General features: G+C 52.3%; 1 protein-coding gene across 1 annotated transcript in view; it reads left to right on the forward strand.

Annotated features, from left to right (window-relative positions):
- Nucleotides 1–6,703: 6,703 nt before the first annotated feature.
- The window catches only part of Grhl3 (grainyhead like transcription factor 3), a 32,557-nt gene continuing 19,711 nt past the window's right edge, over nt 6,704–19,549 (forward strand). The window contains exons 1-2 of the mRNA XM_032888192.1: nt 6,704–6,796; nt 19,056–19,242. Of these exons, the coding sequence (XP_032744083.1) occupies nt 6,780–6,796; nt 19,056–19,242 (204 nt within the window). The 5' untranslated portion in view covers nt 6,704–6,779. The remainder of the gene's footprint in view (nt 6,797–19,055; nt 19,243–19,549) is intronic.

Here is a 19,549-nt window from a genome sequence, read left to right on the forward strand (position 1 = left end):
ACAGACTGAAACTAGGGTTTGGAGTGGCCAAAAGGTTTGCCCAAGGTCACATAGTAATATGTGGTAGATCCAGGATTTGAACTCAGAACCCAAGCTCTCAAGTTTCTCTCTCTCTATGTGTGTGTGTGTGTGTCTGTGTGTGTGTCTCTCTGTCTCTCTCTTTGTGTATATGTGTCTCTGTGTGTATCTGTGTGTGTCTCTCTGTGTATGTGTGTCCCTGTGTATGTCTCTCTGGTGTCTCTGTCTCTCTCTCTGTCTCTGTCTCTGTCTCTGTCTGTCTCTGTCTCTGTCTCTCTCTGTCTCTCTCTCTTTCTGTGTGTGTGTGTGTGTGTGTGTGTGTTTGGGACCAGTGGTCTATAATAGAGACTTCTGGACCCACTAGGGTAAAGACTGAGAACTCTTACAGGTTCTCAACATGCATGGAATTCTGTGAAATTTGATAACAAGATTGATTTTGTAGAAGTTCATAAAAGAAAACAGGTTTCCTGGAGGGGGTTTATTTCTTCCCCCAGCCTGTAGCAGAGGACACAGCCTGGGGAGGCCCTCCCCCCCCACCCCCGCTGGAACCAGACCTTGGCCACTTTCCTTGACCGCAGGGGATGCGAATGTGCCCTGATACTGCTTGCAGTGGCTGGCGATGTTGGGATTAACAGTGATAGTTAGGGCCCAAGGTTCAAGTCCCTGGGAAGTGTGAGACTCAGGGCTCCCCCCCCCACACACACACCCATGTCTTTTCCAACAAGCCTGCTCCTTCCAGGATCAGGGCCCCCGTGCTCCCCTCCCTCTGGCTTCCACTTTTCCTAGCCAGTTCCTGGCCACAAGGCAAAGACCCCTAAGGAGTACTTTAGCACTTCTCCCTTCCCTGCTCAGCTCAGCATATGCCTGTCTGACTGGCTCCTCTTTAATAACTATACGTTTTCCTTTTCCTCCTAACAAAAGAAGTCATGTTGACAGATGGATAGAAATAATCGACTCTAAACTGTTCCTGTTCCCTTTTCCTCCGGGTTCCCTGAGGCCCTTCTTGCTCCTTCTGAGTGGGTTTTATGGATGGGAACAGACAGACTTATGAGGAAGCATCGTGTAAGATCGAGGAATCAGACCACCACAGCTTTGCTCAGGTCTCTTCGGGGGAGGTGTCCCTCTGGGGCTTCTCTTCATTCATAGCTGTGAGCTCTGACAACTGTATTGTATACCCAACGAGTGGCATCTGAGGTACAGGGATGCGTTCACAGTGCCCCGGTACCTGACAGTGCGTTGGTACCTTCTTTCCCTTTCTTTAGCCTTGCTAAAGAGCACTGGTCCAGACTGATTTGTGGGGATGGCAACTGGAGCCCTGCTGGGCATCCCTTAGGGCCCCCTGCACCCAGATCGGCTCACATCAAACGCCCATGAATAAAATTGCTTCTCCAAAGCACAGGCTGATGAGGTCTGCGTGGGACCTCTAACCCTTGCCAATCCCGATGGTGTGCTTCCTTCATTCTTACCAAGGATGATCAGGAAAACAAACGCTTATTTTTGAGGTCACTCATTTCAGGGGGAGACTCTTCAGGGAGACTTTGGACCCTGTACAGTCCAGGAACCGCTAGGCAGGAATGTAGGCAGTGCTGCTGTTGGCGGAACTGTTAAGGATCTGTTGTAAAAGGGGCTGGAGGCTGTCCCCTCCCACATCCTGTCCTGAGCCTCCGGTAAAGCCTTCAAAAGAGGGGAGGGGCTCATCCTCTATCTCAGTTTAGATCCAGTGATGATAGGGGAAATCGCAGCAAACTGGGGAGTTCACTCTGGACCTCCAGGACCCCCCATGTGTCTATGCTGGTGCGTCAGGCGATGCTTTATCTAAGAGCCCCGGTTCTTCACTTAGCTAGAGGCTCTCTCTGAATTTCAACCTACGTATCAAATGGGGCCAGTACCAAATTCTCACCCTGACCCCTGGGAAAGAGCTGGATGAATAGCTTGGGGTGCCGTAAGGACGGCTGGGTGTGGATGCTGGGAACTTGGCTATGCATTGGACCGGAAGATGGTTGATTGGACCCCTTGCTACGTGGCACCCACCCACCTACAAGGCCTTCATTGGGTACTAAGTTTTTTTGGTTTGTTTGTTTGTTTTGCCATTGATCTTCCATCAAGGGCTTATCTAACTTGGGGATGAGAAATTGGAGGGAAACTTACAGATGTGAAATCCCTGAGATACGCTAATAAAGAGAGAGCAAGGGTTCTACGCTCAGAGGTCTTCTCTTGTGGGGGAGGGGAGGCGGCAACAGGAGGCTTGTCCGAGGTGTTAAAACCTTTGGTAAATTGTACGCATATCTCCTTTTGTTCAAGTCACTGACCATCTGGTGAACTGGAGCCCGCGGCAAGGTCTGTGTAAGGTTTTCCTTTGTGTTATTCCCACCCTCTGGAAGCTTACAACTCCCACAATCCTTTACACAAAACATCAGCCAACTTGCCAACTTTCATTCCGCCTCTTCTCCCTTATCTGTCCATCCACGCTAGGCCTGGACAAATTCAAAGACCGTTTCCAAGGCTCTGGAGGCAGGCAGACTGCAGTTTGGTTCTGTCGAGACAGGAGAGTCTTAGATGTGACATCACCTCTCTCGGCCTCTGTAAGATCACCTCGGCCATAGAAATCAATTCAAAGGGCTCGAGTGTCACGAGCTACAGACATCAAGCATGAGAGTTCTGCCTGGCTCACCAGAGCCCACTGCACTGTTGTTTCTCTTTGTATCGCTATTGAGGGGAGACGGAATTCCAGTCAGTGAAAGTTTTTGCCCAAGGTTTCTGGCAGCTGGCTCCAGAAGTCTCAGCTTCGGGCAGGCAGAAATGGTCCTGCAAGAGCCAGGCCCATCTGGGAAAGGAACTGTGGGCCCCACCGTTAGGTGGAGATTCTGAGCAAGAGCCACAGTGCTAATAAGTGGCAGTAACTGCCGTTGTGAGTGAAGTGCAGAGCTAAAATCTATGCTCACTGCTTAGAGCCGATGTCAGACGACTCGAGTCTTCTCTTTGTGTGAGCACATGTGTACACATTTGCATGTGCCAGGGTATATTCTCAAATGTCATTTTTCAGGCTCCATTCATCTTGGATTTCTTTGTGACAGGGTCCTCAAGGGACTGGAACTCACAGAGCAGCTAAGCTGAGGAGACAGTGAGCCCCAGAGCTCCGCCAGGGATCTGTCTCTAACCCCCTAACCCCAGGGGTTTACGAGCTGTGCACCACCACACCTGACTTTTTTTTTTTTAATGTGGGTTCTGGGGATAAACTCGGGCTATGTTTGCACGGCAAGCATTTTACTGACTGAATCATCTCCTTGGCCCTTAGTCTTGTCTCTTCATCTCCACCTCTGCCCTAGGAAGGACAGGAGCACAATGGCGGTGTGGTCTGTAGGCACTAATTTTGGCTTAATCACTCCCTGGGGTGGGGGGTTTGCCAAGGATCAAACCCGGGGCCTACAAAGTCTTTACCGCCCAGCTGCGTGCCTGGCCTCGTTCAAAGGTGATGGAGAATTGTGTAGAACCTCTTAGATTGCGTTAGCAAGCTCAACGCAGACTGACTGGCGGAGGAGGGGGAATCCAATCTTGTCATTTTGGTTCCCACAGAGCATCTCTGTTGGGCATTCAACACTTCCATATTTCTTTATAGGCTAACAGGTGTTCCTGAGATTTGAGTAGTCATGGAGACCTAGCATGTTAGGAGGAAGAACAGTTAGCAAAGCTGTCACATTGAATGTAGATGTGTGGTGTGTGCCCCTTGGGGGCTGGTTTGCTTGTTTAGCACTGTGGTCCTAAGCGGGGAGGGGGAGGGGGTACCACACTCTTCTGCAGCAAATGAATCGTGAGTGGTCACATGCCACACGGAGCGATTTGCCTTGTGAGGTGGGAGCACGGTTTTGTACCCAAATGTAGATGAGGAAAACAGAGGTTAGTCACTGGCCCCACCTCACGGTGCTGGTAAGGTGCCCAGGCTGGGACTAGACCCCAGCTCCGTGTCTTCTATCACTATATCCCCTCACAGAGGTAATTCTGACACGGAATAGCAGCTGCCATTACTTAGTGTCACTGTTAGTGAATCTAGTCACGTTTCGTTTGATTGGCAGAATATGCTTATAATTTCTTAGACAGAGCAACCCAGAACTGGGCTGTCCATGCAAGGGCAGTCATGCCAGCCTCCCCTGGCTCTCGGCTACATCACATCCCCAGGACTAGGAAAAGCAGGCATCCAGACTTGCGCAATATCACTTCAGAATCTTGGCCTCTTGGAGCTGTGGCCGTGAAGGTCTGTGTTGGCCTTAGCACATGGAGGACTCCTGCGACCCTGCACACTTGCTCCTCCCTGAATCCGTAGTACCTATTGGGGCACCTTCTGGGGGCTTCCTGTGTAAGGAGACACGAGGACCCCCTGCTGATCCCTAACAACAGCTGTAAGCACAGAGCCAGGACACAGAGAGGGAGAGGACCCGTTTATAGAGCCCAGCAGGCACAGACACGCCGCCTGAAATCCCAGCGCACCCCCCTTCCCCCAGCGCAGCGAGCATGAGTCACACCACATCCATTGCGACACAGCTGACAGAAACTCTCCAGCCCTTTCACGAGGTGAGTTAGACAGGGAGAAGCCTACGAAGAGAAGTGTGCCATCCTTCGGAAGGCCACGGGCCTGCAGCTCCTCTCAGCACCGTGACTTCGGTGAGCGATCGCTGGGATCCAGTCACCGCTCGCTCACTCAGATCCAGTCACCGCTTGCTCGCACGCATTGCCTCTGGCTTCAGCTGCAGTGAGTGATCGGCCTCCCTGTCCCCTCATCTCACGGGATGATAACAAGGTGCCTGACTCACTTTTGGTATTGACATGGTGCATGAAGAAGGTCCAGCATGATACCCGATTTACGCAGTACTGCACCTACTGGGAGTCAGACACCTAAGCCAGTGCTGGGGGCTGACCAAGACGGACAGACTTCTGCTCCTATGGAACTCACGTTCCAGAGGAAGGGGAGATAGACACCCGATGATGTGAGGAAATCCTCCGGAAGTGCTTTGCAGGGAACAGAATAAAGCCGTGTGAAATCTGAGGACTGGACTCTGTTCTCACAAGCATTACTGGAGAGAGCTGCCCCACAGAGCTAGCTGTGTTAGCGTCACCGTGGTCCTTTGCTATTACTGGGGCTCCCTGGGGGTCACCTGGAAACACTTTCCAATGAGAAAGTACTCTGATCATTCTTCAAGCCCATCCTAAGAGGGCTCTCCTGAATTATTAGACAGGGCTTTTTAGGGTAAAATTGCTTTTCCTCTAGAGAATGCTCAAGGTGAGGTTCCCAGGAAGAACAAGCAAAGAATTGGGGTGGGGATGGGGGGGTTGGGAGAGTGGGAGATGGGGAGGGTAGGCGTGGGCATGGGGGGGGTAAAGGTAGCAGTAAAAGGGTAAGCATAAGATTCCAAGATTCATAGCTTAGATTTCCTTTCCTATTAACCACATGGAAGCCCTCTGTCCCTGCTGGTACTTGTGGGCATTCTGGGGTTACCACCTCAGATTGTTCCCAGCCGATCCCCTACCATCCCCTCACCTAAGAGGCATCTCTGGAGTGCCCAGCACAGAGTCAGGCACTTATGATGATGACTGGCCAGCTAAGACTCCTGGAGCAGCCATCTTTAACTTTTCCATCCTTTCTGGGCTGCCCAGAGGCATGTGGTCTGCCCACGTCCCGTTCAGATTGGCATCACCCAAGATGGAAGGCTGCCCTGCCCTAATTCCCCCCCATCTCTCTCTCTCTCTCTCTCTCTCTCTCTCTCTCTCTCTCTCTCTCTCTCTCTCTCACACACACACACACACACACACACACACACACACACACACACGGACTCATGCACATGTGTGTATGTGTGTGGGGACCCCCTCCTGAGTAGAAACCAGCATTTTTCTTTCTCCGTTGCCCCAGAATCCAGAGAGAGACCTTGCACACTCAATGCTCAGTAAATGCCCCCCTGTCAACTAAGGCCACCAACTTCAACTCAAGGAGCAGCTAAGTCTCCCAGATGACTGAGCAGGTCTCTGACACTCACTCTCACCCTTAGGCGAGTCACCCTACCTCTCCAACTGACATTTTTTGCTCCCTCTCCTGTAAAGACCAAGGAAGAGTTGACAAAAAGTCCATCCTAGCCGGTTACTGAGAGAATCGGGAGAAATCACTTGGCTAACCAAACTAGAACCTGTATTGTTTGTTACCCGAAGGGGAAAGTTCTGGAGAAAAGAGAGGGGACTCAGGGAGAGCTACCTGCCCTCTTCCGTGAAATTTTCCGGGTAGAGAAGGTGAATGTAAAGAGATACGGTGTCTGTGGGGAGATGTTTCTGGAATTCACGATATGAGTGATGAGAGAGACAGCGATTTCCCTTAGAGCCAAGTACCTGTCTGTATTTTTCCTCTAGTTCCTTGGTTCCTTCACGTTTGTCTCCTCCCTTCTCCCTCGTCTCCACCCCTCTCACCCCCTCAGCTAAGAAGGAATTGGCCGGCTCCACCCAGACAGCCCCCCCAGAGCTCCGCCCCTGCTGGTGGGCCAAAAGTTAACATCTGCACCTGCTGTGGTCTAGCCGCAGTCGGCACCTGTGCTTCCAGCCAATCAGCGCCACCGCCGCAGGGGACCGCTGTCAGCAAAATCTCAACATCCAGAGCGCACCGTCGAGCAAACGCTTCCCCGGGCAGGGAGGGAATGTCTGTGTCACAGGAGAATTAGAGACAAGCGATCAGCAGCGCCTGCGAGCCAACAGGAGCCGGATCGCCGGAACCTCGGAGAAGGAAGATGTCGAATGAACTTGAGTGAGTAAAGCCGCGGATGCCTGGCCTCCCGGGCTGGCTGGGGTTTCCTGCAGAGGGAAGAGCAAGGGAGGCCGGCGCCCGGATTCACACGGCAATTTGTAAGGGTGAATGAATGGGTTGACGATCCTGCCTTGGCGTGTTGGGGCACGTTCAGCTCTCTCTACCTAGAGCTGACTGTTTCCCTGGGAAAATAGTTTTTCTTTCTCTCTGTGCTGAGCAGTTTCGAGGAAGGCAAACACCGGGCTGCCTGAAACCGTGAATCTTGGCATCGCTTTTTGATACTCTGGAGGGGCCTTGGAAATCAGAGACACTCCCGCCCTGGGGAAACTTTCTCTCCTCTTGCCAAAGGGAACGTCCTGGAGGTGGTTCTCAGAGCTGTCTTAGGCAAAGCGTTGAGTTTCTCTAAAGGTCCTTTATGTTCAGTTGGAACAGTCCCAAGCGATCTGGCTACTACAGTGTAGCGGTGGCATACACAGGCTCTGTAATGACTTTCCCTAGGTTCAAATCCAGGCTCTGTCTCTCCTCCGCTGTTCATTCTTAAAAAGTCGTTGGACTTATCATTTCCCTGGTCCGGAAAATTGAAACAAGAGAGCTGTATAGGGTTCTTCAGTGTACCGAATGCTATAAAATGCTTACCAAAGAGAGACGGGTCTGAAGTTCTGTTCAATAAAATGTGGTCAGTTTTATCCAGAGGCAGTTCTAACTCCGGGGAAGCCGGGGACTAGATTTCGGTGAGGTCATCTGTATTGCCTGGCAGGATGCAGGTGCGTTCCTGCCCACATCTGGGGTTCAGAATCCCTGACTGGCTGACGCTATTCTCACTGCCAGCCTCTGCTTCAGGTCCAGATGTAGGAGAAGACAGACGTCGAGGGTGTGGGCTGCTTTAACCTGTGGGCAAGGAGCTAGCAGGAAAGGCACCAACTCCTCCTTTCTCCCATTAGCAGTGACCCCCTTCGTTGTTTCCTCTCCTCCTCTGTTTCCTCTCTTCCTCTCTTTGGAGCTTTTCCTCGGGGGTTAAGAACTCAAACACAGGCAGAAGAATTGACGAGTCCTAACTGCAGACGGGCTCCCGTGTACCCGCCAGCTCTTAGGTGTGTCTGGCTCGCCAGCTACATCCACGGTCCAACCAACCGCTGTAGTTGCAAGCATCAGATTTCTTTTTTAGTAGATTCTCGGGACAATGTTTTGACACAGTTGGACCCCAACTAAAGTAAAAACAGGACACGGTGCTAGAGCCTGGCTTCAAGTCCCAACCCCTGCACTTATTAACTGAGTGACTTCAGGTCAGTCACTTTACCCAGGCCTTCATCTTCTGGCCCCGGGGGCTGTGACCAGCGGCAGTACTTCAGAGGAAAAGCGATTGAGTGACTTTCTCGCTTCGTGGAGAAATTAATAACTGGGCGTTTGTGAAGAAGCTTCCTGCTTTTTACTCTCCTAGACTTTGAACACACACACATATTTGAGACACAGCTCCAACACACTTTGACACGCCAGTTACCGCAGCTGAGACTCTGTTCAGGTCACTCCTTAGCGGGCAGGTCGGTGGAAGCTTACTTGAACGGGTTTTCAGCTTGTGCCCTGGATGGTTTGGGTTTGAAGTCAGATAAGCTGGCCGTAGAGGGCTTCTCCATTCAGGAAAACCTGTACCTGCCGAGTAATTTCAGGCCATCTTTGAAGCTCCCATTTGCGATTACAGTGATTGACCCTGAGAGCTCAGCTGCTCCTAGAACTGGGGAGTTCGTGGGTGCCTTTGAGTGTGTATGAGTGGGGGGGATAGGAGGGGGAAGAAAGAGAGACATGTTGTGGGCATGTGTGAGTGTGGGTGCATACACGTATGTGTGTATGGGTGTGTCTGTGTGCTCCAGTGTGTTGTGAGCACCCGTGAGAGTGTGTGTGTGTGTGTGTATTCTGAGCTGCTGCTGCTGCTATTGTGGCCTTGGTCTTGCGGTGGCCTTGCCTGGAACATCATCCTAGGCTAAGCAGACATCTCCAGCCCTCAGAGAATAAACAACTTGTCAACCCTGGGGCAGTGGGGAAAAGTCAGGTCCGCATCTGCTTCAAATCAAGTCGAATGAGGCTGCCCTTCCTGACTCTCGGCTCCCTAGGAGTGTCCACTATGAACACACCTACCTGACAGGGAAAAACTAAGCTCTGACCACCTGGCCCCCCAACCCCATTCCTAGGCCTTCAGTGGGGGGTGATGCTGAAAAAAACTAGCCAATGTAAGTTAGAAACCAGCTCCAGGCAGCTGGTGGGTGGTGAACACCTGGCCTTTCATGTGGTCAGACCCAGCGCCTGGCACTTCTGCCAGCCACCCTGGGTGCTTCCAGCCCACAGCCTTGCAGTACCCCGTGGCGGAAGCTGGCTGAGAGAGAAGCTTCTGACTTCTCAGGAGAAAACCACCTCAACCTCCACACTGCCCACCGTAGGCCCGGCTAAGTGGGCTGTCTGGCACAGGCCAGAGCCAGATTCTTGGTGACCACTGGCCTTTTCAGACTTGTCCTACTGTGTAGAAGGCAGTTCATGACACTTGTTGAAGGACGGCGGAGGGTTTCACTACCTTTCATACACTCTTGGTCCATTCCGTGGACACCATGCCTCAGTGCTCTGACCTCTGCGTCCCACAGCCCAGACCCTCTGCCATTGGTAACAGAGACTGGAGAGTGACCTCTGAGGGTAGCCCAAGGCTAGAGGGCTCACAACGCCTCCCTCCCCCTCCCCCGAGGCCCCGCAGCACTGAAAGAGTTAACTCAGAGCGCCGCCCCGCTGCGGTTTTGTGGTCGAAACCATGATTGCCAGGAGCAAATTTTTGTCGTGCAGGAGGTGTGTTATTAAAAGTCGGAGTTACGCTGCTGGTGAATGAAAAGTTAAAAGCCCTCATTAAGCTCGGGCTGTAAAACTGGGCGGAGCGGGGGCGGGAGCAAGAGGGGCGGGGGCGGGGGGTAGTTGGTAACGGAGGCCGTTCGGCACGTTTGCAAGGTCTAGGAACCAGGCTAGCCCCATGCGGTCCGAACCAACTTCCGAGCCCTATGCCGGGTTCAGACGAAAAGAGAGACAGTGGCCCGGATTCCGGAGACACTGACTGCATGGTTAGACATTCTGGCAAGCGTCGATCAAGCGCATCAACTTCATCCTTCTTGGTAATCCCAAAAGGGAAAGAGGAATGGGTGTGTATCAAGTGACACTGATTAGCCAAGATTTCATGAAAGAGCCACGCTCTCATCTGGATCCCAACCAGACTAAAGTTTCTAAACCCAGGCATTAGGTCCAAGATGTAGATCGTTCCCTGAATTTTGTTGTTCCTCTAAGTTCCTTTCTATGCATGTATGTGTGTTTGAATGTATGTATGTACGTATGTGAGACCTTGCCACTGCGTATCGTGTCTAGAACTCAAGTAGCTCAGACTGACTCTCAACTCATGATCCTCCTGCCTCAGCTTCTTCAAGGTTGGGATTACAGGTGTGCACCACCACACCCGACTCAAATTTTATATACTTGAGTTTTACAAGCCTGCGTAACTTTTGAAACGAGGCAAGAGAAGAGAGTTATTATTCGTAAGACGTAATTATTATTGGCTCATCCAGAGCACCATTCTCAAAACGTGGTTGCTGTGATGGGGGCCGGGAGTTGGGGAGCTCAGTTAGAGCATTTGCCTGGCACGCACAGCTCAATCCCCAGCCCCTGGCTCGTCCTCACGTGGGAACTTGGATATGCAAATTCCTAGCCCTGCCCTAAATGTACTGAATCAGACACTTTGGGGGCGGGGCAGGCCGCTCTCTGTTTTAACAGGCCTTCCAGGGGATTCTGATGTGTGTTCAAGTTTTAAAACCGCTGGCCTGGGAGACTAAGGATGCGGGGAGAAGGCTCCCAGGTCAGCCTCTGACCTGCTGTGTCATTGCTGAGTCTGCCAACCCAGAACCTCGCAGCAGGGTCGCGTCTGTACTGAAGCCCAGAGGGCTCACAGATGGGTGACTTTCCCCCAAGCTCTTCATTCAGTGTCTGCACGTATGAAGCAGCGAGAAGAATACCCACTTCTTGGGCTGTGGGTGCAGGGTGTGGGTGAGGAGGCCGGGGGCTGGCTGCATCAGTCTTTTCCTTTTTCTTAACTCCCCTCCCCCTCTATGCCCTCTGCCTCCTCCAAAAACTCACGGGGCTAAGGCACAGATCACCTGAGGGGCCTGAGTTTGATTCCCGGGCCCAGATGGTGGAAGGAGAGAATGCTCTGACCACGCATGACCATGCACAGCAGGCGTGTGCACACTCCTATGCACACGTGTAAACACACATATACATACAAGTCAAGAGTTACTCCCTCTGGTGTCTTCTCAGGGAGCCATCAAGAACTGGGGACACTGGAGGATAGACTCAGAGGACAGAGTCACCTTTGTGTCCCCAGAGTTCCGCACACTCCATCCATCACAGAGTGACCCTTGGTGACCGACTGCTAACGCATCAATGCCTAACTGAAGAGAGGTAGTTCTCTGATTGAGAGGTGGAGCTCAGTTTTTTTCCTCATCCCTATTGACCTGTAGAGAAAGGGGAAAAAAAGTCAGACAAGCAGCCAAGGGACTGGGGCAGAAGAAAAGAATTCCCACACGGGAGGGGGGCAGGGGGGAGCAGTTTTCCAAAGGGCAGAAAGCGAGTTTCTGGTATAATTAGGAGACGGCATGTAATTACCTCAGATTCAGCCAGCAGTGTTATCTGGAGCCTGCCCACCATCACAGCCTCCCCACCTGGATCCAGAGGAGGAGGCTGCCTGGGCTCCAGCTACTTCTAGCTAAGGCCAGGAAGGGATGGCCCCGTTTGACAGACAGGGAGAAAGTGAGGCCGTTAACCATGCCATGGGCTGGGCTGGCTGCTCAAAGCCAAGCCAGCATTCAATTGCCCTACATTATCCTGTTGCTAGGGACACTTCGCAGAGTCGAGGTAAAAATGAAAGACCGTGAGTGCTTAGTGATCCCTGAATGAACACTCATTCCTTCTCAGATTCTCACTTTCTTTCTCTCTTTTTTCAAAGATGTATTTATTATATTTATGAGTGCACTGTTGCTGTCTTCAGACACACCAGAAGAGGGCATCAGATCCCATTACAGATGGTTGTGAGCCACCATGTGGTTGCTGGGAATTGAACTCTGGACCTCTGGAAGAGCCACCAGTGCTCTTAACCCCTGAGCCATCTCTCCAGCCCCCAGATTCTCACTTTCATCTTCCCACAAGGGCACAGAGGGGGTGACATGTGACATGCTGAAGGTCACACAGCTAGGAAGGAACAGGTTTCCAAGGCTGGAATGCTCTGTGTAGCACTGGGGCCACCACACAGTCAGGGCCCTCCCCCGTCCTTTTCCCCCAGTTGAGAGCATCCCCAGAGAGCCCTCTGGTTCAATGTGGTAGGGCACAGTTCACAACATACGTAGCCAGAAACCTGGATGGTCCACTGGCCAGCACAAGAACCCTGGGGTGCCCCTGTCAGGCTCAGAAACACCTTGCGTGGGGCTGGCTGAAAAAAATGTTTCCTCTGAGAGCAGCCGTGGAGACCGTCCCTGTGGGTGACTGTGAGTGTGATTGATCACTGCTGATGAAGCTGGGTGGCTCACAGCTGGGTTTGGGTTTGGCAAGTCACTGACTGGGTGTATCTGGGTGTCGACACCCAGGTCAGGTGGCCCCTGGAACTCTTTTTCCTCCTTGGGCTTCAGGGAACTAGAACCCAGCTTGCCCGGTCTAGCCTGGACTAGGTATCTCCATAGGGGAGGCTGCTTGCTTTGGCAATGGCCTGCCTCCTGCTCTGCTAAACGAAACACTGCAGTTACTGACCTCAGAGCTGGGTGTGATGCTTCAAGACTCCTGCTCTGTGGTCTGTGTTTTAGGTCTTACCACCACTTCTTTGGGACATCATGTCTGAGGTCCGTCACTATTCGGAATTGCCAGGATTCTAACAGGAGGAAATAAAATGAGAAAGTGTGAACTAGCAGCCGGGGTGGTGTCTACTGAGTCTTGCTGGGAATCTGAAGTGGCTCGGCCCCAGTACAGCGGCCACTGTGAGTCAGAGTACAGCTGGGATGAGGCCTCTCTTCTCCACCGTCAGCTTCCTCTGTGTTGGAATGTGCTAGAGTCAAGACATGAGGCTGACTGGGTATGAGACAGCTGATACTGCACCCCTCCCATGCCAGGGAAAGGCTCCATTCACCTGGGAGGGCGCGCTCACACACGTGCCTGTGAAGTTTGCACACCCCTGCTCCACAGTGACAGAGGTCTAGAGAGCTCCGCTCTCTTGATCTGCTTCCCAGCTCTCTCTTCGGTGAAGTCGAGACACTGGGACACTGTGGAATGGCAGCTTTGAGAAGGCTTCTGATGCCGTGAGCTGGTGACCCCAGTTTCAGGCCTGACGTGTCAGTACCAACTGGTGGCCTTAGGTAAATCGGTAGCCTCGTCCGTGGGTGTTTCTCTTGCTATCAAACGGGAACAGTCATCTCCTCCCTCCCTCCCTCACAGGCACATTGCAGGACTTCAGATATGACAGATGACAGAGACGTGCCGGAAAAACACACACACACTATGCAAATGAGAGGGATTGTCAAATCCTGGACTTGAGGTTCCTCCTCAGTCAGCTGGCCTTCCTTGAATCAAGACGATACATGCAAAGCACCTGCCTCACACCCAGCACACAGTAGGCCAGGCCCAAGCTGACACCTTTGACCTTGGCTCTCAGTTGGAAGGTCTCGGGCCTTCCCACCCATCTTCCTCCACCTCTTTCTCACCGGTCGGTCGCTCTCCAGGGTTAAGGCCGCTCACAGGATCTCAGCTCCTTCACTCTCTTGACCTATTTGGTATTAGCTGTCTGTCTGAGGAGAGGGTCATGTCTGTCTTCGTACTCTTTGATGACAAGGACAACCCTATCTTGCTGTCCCCAGGACTGGGGCTCGACCATGGCGGTCACTTGAGAAGTATTTGCTTCAATGGTATGGAATACCATGAGGGCTCCCTGGGCCCTGGCCTTTCCCCTCCACCCCTTGGTGTAAAGGAGACATATCATGGGGTTCTCAGGCCAGATTCCCAGATCACTGTCTATTCCAGGGTCTTTAAAGTAGGAATAATAACCACCGTGTGTGTTGGGAGCCTCCGCCAGATAAGGACTGTGAAAGTCAAGGCAAGGGGTTATTACACCGTCTCCCTTGTCTTTTGACTTGGCCTGTTCACAGCCCAAGGCGTGGAGGGGTGTGATCATTCAGGGACCTCAGGCAGAGTCTTCCTTTTACTCTCATTCTGGAGTGCTGGGAGGATGATGGTGGTGATGATGATGGTGGTGGTGGTGATGTTGATGATGATGATGGCCTATTTACAGTGACATTATTGCTGGCAGGCTCATGAACACATTTCTTATGTTAATGCATGTAATTCCCCTAACAACCCAGGAGAGATTAACTAACTCTGCCTTAAAGTAGTCACCCCTGGTGACTCCGTGATAGTACTGCGTTCTCATTAATATTCTTCCCAGCACTTATCACAAACTAAAATTAACTCATCGGCGTGTTTATGGTCTGTCTGCTCCAATTAGACAGAAAGTTCCCTGGGAGCCGAGCCTTATCTCCCTTGGACTTGGCCGATTTCCCACGGCCTAGAAGAACCCTTGGCACATGAGAAACCTTCAGTAGATCCATTTAACACATGGGGAAACCAGCTGAGAAAGCTAAGGGCCTTCCGTCCTCCAGAACATAGCTCTCCAACCCATGAGCTTGTGTTACTTCTTCCCATGGTGCACTGGACTCTCCGTGCTGTACCTTGACTGGGATCTGAGGTCATCGTACATGTGGCCTGAGGCCCAGTCCTTTCCCAACTAGCTCTCCGGCTCTCCTCCCACGTTCAGGGGTTCTGTCTTAGACAGGGACACCAACTGGGAAGCTGGGCAGAACCTAGGGAAGGTGACCTAAGAGGATAGGCATCATCCCCTTTGTTCTGAGCTGTCATTCGTTGTGAATAGGCCTAGTTGTGAATAGGCCTAATTCCTTCTTGGAATCCCTTTCCCTTGAGCCCTTAGCAGCTCCTGGGATGTTGAGCCTTACCCACCCACTGAGCCCTGCCTGTGTCTTTCAAAGAGCACAGCCGCCAGCTCCTGATTTCAGGATTTGACCCAGAACTCTGCTGACCTTGTGCACAGTCAAGACTTCCAAGAAGCTAAACGCTTAAAGCACGACGAGAACCGGTGATAAAAGCAGGTGTGAGGGCTGGGACTCCCGGCTCTCTCAGCTCCTGCCCAGAAACCCCTCCTGTCACTGCCTCAGCTGCCCATGCCCCCAGCCTGTGTGGGTGGGAAATTCCTCTGCCCCTCGTGGAGAACAGGTTCAGTGTATTCCAGAGGAGGGAAATTTCCAGACTAGGAAAGGCATCTAGAAAGGTGATCAGGCGATTCAGACCTGATAGTTGGAGTCCCAGAAGTCTGAGTTCAAGTCGAGCCCCCAGCACTTCCTGGCCTAGTGGCCCTTGGTAGATAATGATGGTTTGAGTCTCAGTTTCCCCTTCTGTAAAAGGGGACAGTGACATCTGTGTTTTGGGGCTGCAGTGTGTGACAGGTGAGGTGCCACCCAAAACCTGTCGGCACAGTGTCTGCCAGTGGTGGGTGCTAAGGCTGTAGTGAGCGGACTGTTTACCAGGAAATCAGACTTGGGGATCCAGAGGGAAGCATCAGAGACATGTGTAGCCCCAAAAGATTCCCACAGAGAAACTATTTTGTTTGGGGTATGACTATTGTCTTTTAAATTCTATTTTACAAAAGGGGTCAGAAGATACATAGTCCAACCAGACTGAGACTGGCCATTTCCTAGTGGGCAGATCAAAGGCAGAAGTCCAGACATGTGTGTGTGTGACCGGGCTGGTGACACAGCTGACTCTCAGCGCCTACTTCCAAGCCAGCCTTGAGCATTGGTATGGCATGCATACATTAGGTGCTTGTTGTGTGCCGACGGGGTGTGTATGCATGTAGCGTCTGTTGATGTGCCAGCCAGGGTTCTAAGCATTTCCTCCAGCGTGAATCAAGGTAGCCAGGCTGCATAACCCTCCCTTACAGTGCTCCTTCAGAGATTAGAAACATTGTGAACACTGGCTGACCAGCGAGGGGAAGGGAAGAGGTGGGGGTCCCTCAGCACACACACACCCCCCCATTTTTCCCATGCCACCACAGTTAGGGAGTTGCCTATGGCTGGAGCCTGGCAAGGGAGGGGCTGCTCACTTAGTTCCTCTAACCCCGGTGCTCAGGGCCAGTGAGGAGGGGCCTCTTCACACCCCTCTGTCTTGAGGCCTCTTGATTTATAACAACAGAAACTGGGGTGTGGTTCGCTCTTCATGCTCCTTACCACGGGAATGTTTCTTCTCTCGTTTCTCTTTCCTGTGTGACAGTTCCTTCTGCCGCCCTCCCATAGCCCAGTGAGAAGGCAGACAGTGGGACGGTAGACAGTTTCCCAGACAAAGCTGCAGAACTGTCCCTGTAGTCCCCACTGCCTGGGTGAAGCTTGGCTGACGACTCCATTCCCAGTGGAAGCCGTAAGGGAGCCTCAGGCAGCAAGGCACACACTTCCTGCAAGTGACTTCCAGAGGTCCTCACCCACCCACAGGTCTGGCCCAGTGCCGGCAACTTCCTCACCGGGGTAGCCTCCCACTCTGGAAAAGACCCGAGTTAGGACAGAACAGTGTGAGCAGTGGAAAGCACATGGCTTGGGAGCTAGATAAGCCTGAGGTAAATCCTGGTTGTGGCTGGGCATGTGGCTCAGTTAGTAGGGTGCTTGCCCTCCATGCACAAGGCCCTGGGTTCAGTCCCCCAGGTCACAGAAGCCAGGTATGGCGGTGCAGGCCTGCAATCCCAGAATTTACAAGGTAAACAACGGGGGATTAGAAATTGAAGGTCATTCCCAGCTACCTAGAAAGTTTAAGGCCAACCTGGGTTATTCAAAGTCCTCTCTAAATAATAATATTCTTGGTTGGGTAGTTGACTGGCTGCTTGATTGTAGGCATTTTCTTCTCTGCTCTGAGTCTCGAGTCTCTACAGCTGTCCGGGGGAGGCAAGGTCACACCCGGATAGTGCCTCGTCAGGGGCAGAGCTGAGCGGGGACAGTCCAGGTGCTGTGTTTCATGGTGTCTGGTGCTCTTCCTGTGACCCTAGCATGGTGCATGGGTCAGACCCATGTGACCCTTATAGACAGGGACCTTCTCGCTCTGGGATTCCAGCAGACCGGAGAACTCCCCACTTTATCTTTGAGCTAGGCAGCCATTTTCTCACTCGTCACCTCTTCCACGAACCCTGGGCCCTAAAATAATCACGAGAGCTTTGCAGGTGACTGCATGTGCACACTCCCAGCCATTCTGCAAGTAGGGTTCCCCGGCTGACTGGCAGCTGCAAGTGGGGTCCCCTGGCTGGCAGCTGCAAGTGGGGTTCCCCGGTTGGCTGGCGGCAGCAGCAGCAGCAGCAGCAGCAGCAGCAGCAGCAGCAGCAGCAGCAGCAGCAGCAGCAGCAGCAGCAAGGGTGTCGTAACATTTACTTCTCAGCTGCTCTGACAGGGAATCAGAAAGTCTTGGTCTGGGGAGGTAGCCCGGTTAGTGGAGTGCTTACCAACACAACAACATGGTGGCACACAGCTATAATCGCAACACTTGGGAGGCGCAGGCAGGAAGATCAGACATTGAAGGTCATCCTTGGATACATATGTTTCATGCCAGCTTGGGCTATGTGGAGACTCAAAAAAAAAAAAAAAAAAAAAAAAAGACTCTTGGGGTGGGCCCAGCAGTTATGTTTTAACCAAAAAGCCACTTCATTCTCCCTGGAGTGTGTGAGTGTGAGACCACTCAGGACAGGGACCCTGGGAGGCTCTTCCTCTACCTCTGAGCTCTTGCTTCCTCCATGAATGAAAACACCAGCTGTGTCTTGAGAGGACACTGCATGGGCCGTGCTTAGGCTCAGTGCCCAAAACATGTCCAGGGCAGAGCAAAGACAATATGTCATTATCTTTTGTTTTGGAAACAGGGGCTCAGTAGCCCAGGCTGTCCTGGAATTGCAATCCTCCTGCCTCAGCCTCCTGAGTACTGAGACTGTAGGCTTGCTCCTCCCACCATCCCCTGCTGGAGGCTAATTTTGCAATCATCACTCTCCTCTGAATGCCTCTGCCCCTTTCTTTGAGCCCATGCTAGGCATACAGCTTGTCCCAGGCCTACAAGGCCTTGCACTTTATCTGTGCATCTCGATCCAGTGCAGGACCTCCCCTGCCTCTGCTTGGCCACGCAGGGACCTACAGTACATATCAGTCCAAAACGCCACTTCCTAGGACCAGCCGCTACCCACCCGGCTCTCAGGCTCTGATATCCTGTCCTTTGCTGCATTTTTCCTTGACGTGAAAATGTGCGGGCCTCTTTGTCTCTCATGGTCTCAGGAAACCCCCGGAGGGCATGCTGCACTGTCTGGAAGTTTCATTTTTCTGGACACTGTTGCCATGGCTCCCCATGGACAGTAAATGTCACAGCAGCAGTCTGTGGAATTTCCTCTGAGCCCTTCTGAGGTTGGCCAACCTTATGGTCCTTGTGTGGGTTATAAGGGGATCAGACCCAGGTCTGCGCTTTTGGCATTGATCTGTATCTGATTCCTTCCTTTGTCTCAAGAGGCAGAGGAAGAAATCTCCTGATCCTAGGGCTGCCACCTCTGAATTCCTGTCAGTGGCAGGAGCTGTGTCTTGGGGACCTTCCTCTGAGCCTAAAAGAGACACTTCTCACTTGTGTGTGTGTGTGTGTGTGTGTGTGTGTGTGTGTGTGTTTGCACACATGCATGCATATGTAGACATGTATGTGTGTATGCAGGTGCATGTGGATATGTGGATACATGTGCATGCATGTGTGTGTACATGTATGTAGAGGCCAGATGACAACTTTACGGTTGTCCCTCAGATGTTCTCCATCTTGCATTTTGGAGGTACATACCTGGCACTCACCATCTAGGCTAGACCATACCAACCACGGAGGCCCAGGGACCTCCCTGGCTCTGCCTCCCTGGCACTGGGAAAGAAAGACCACACCACTGGATGGGTGTACTCTACCTGTATTTTTTTTTTTTTTTTTTTTCGGAGCTGGGGACCCGAACCCAGGGCCTTGTGCTTCCTAGGCAAGCGCTCTACCACTGAGCTAAATCCCCAACCCCTCTACCTGTATTCTAAAGTCAACTCTTCGTACTTGCCTGGCCAGCACTTTACCAGTTCTCTGTCCCCGAGTGACCCTCCTTTTCTGCCTGCAGTTTCAGGTCTGTGCGGCTGCTGAAAAATGACCCCGTGAGCTTCCAGAAGTTTCCCTACAATAATGAGGATGAGGCCTGGAAGACATACCTGGAGAACCCTTTGACAGCCGCCACCAAGGCCATAATGAGAGTCAATGGGGACGATGAGAGTGTCGCCGCTCTGAGCTTTCTCTATGACTACTATATGGTAGGCTTGCCCCTCAGACCAAGTACACAGTTGCTACGTGGGTCTCGCTGTCAGGCCTCAGGGCACAGCAGCCCCTCTTCCCTGGGCCTCTGCATATGCCGCTCCTTTTCTCCTGACTAACTCCTACTCTCAGCCTGAGCCTCAGCCCAAATGTACCCTCATTTTCTCATGACACGGGGAGTCCAGAGGGTCTTCTGGGTCTCATTTCTATACCACAGATCCTTCCAGCTTCCCCGCCATCCCTCACTCCGTGCTACACATTTTCGCCCCCCTTCAAGACGGCTCCTGGAGAGTAGCCACACATCAT

The sequence above is a fragment of the Rattus rattus genome, chromosome 1, assembly GCF_011064425.1.
Source record: "Rattus rattus isolate New Zealand chromosome 1, Rrattus_CSIRO_v1, whole genome shotgun sequence".
Classification (NCBI taxonomy): domain Eukaryota; kingdom Metazoa; phylum Chordata; class Mammalia; order Rodentia; family Muridae; genus Rattus; species Rattus rattus.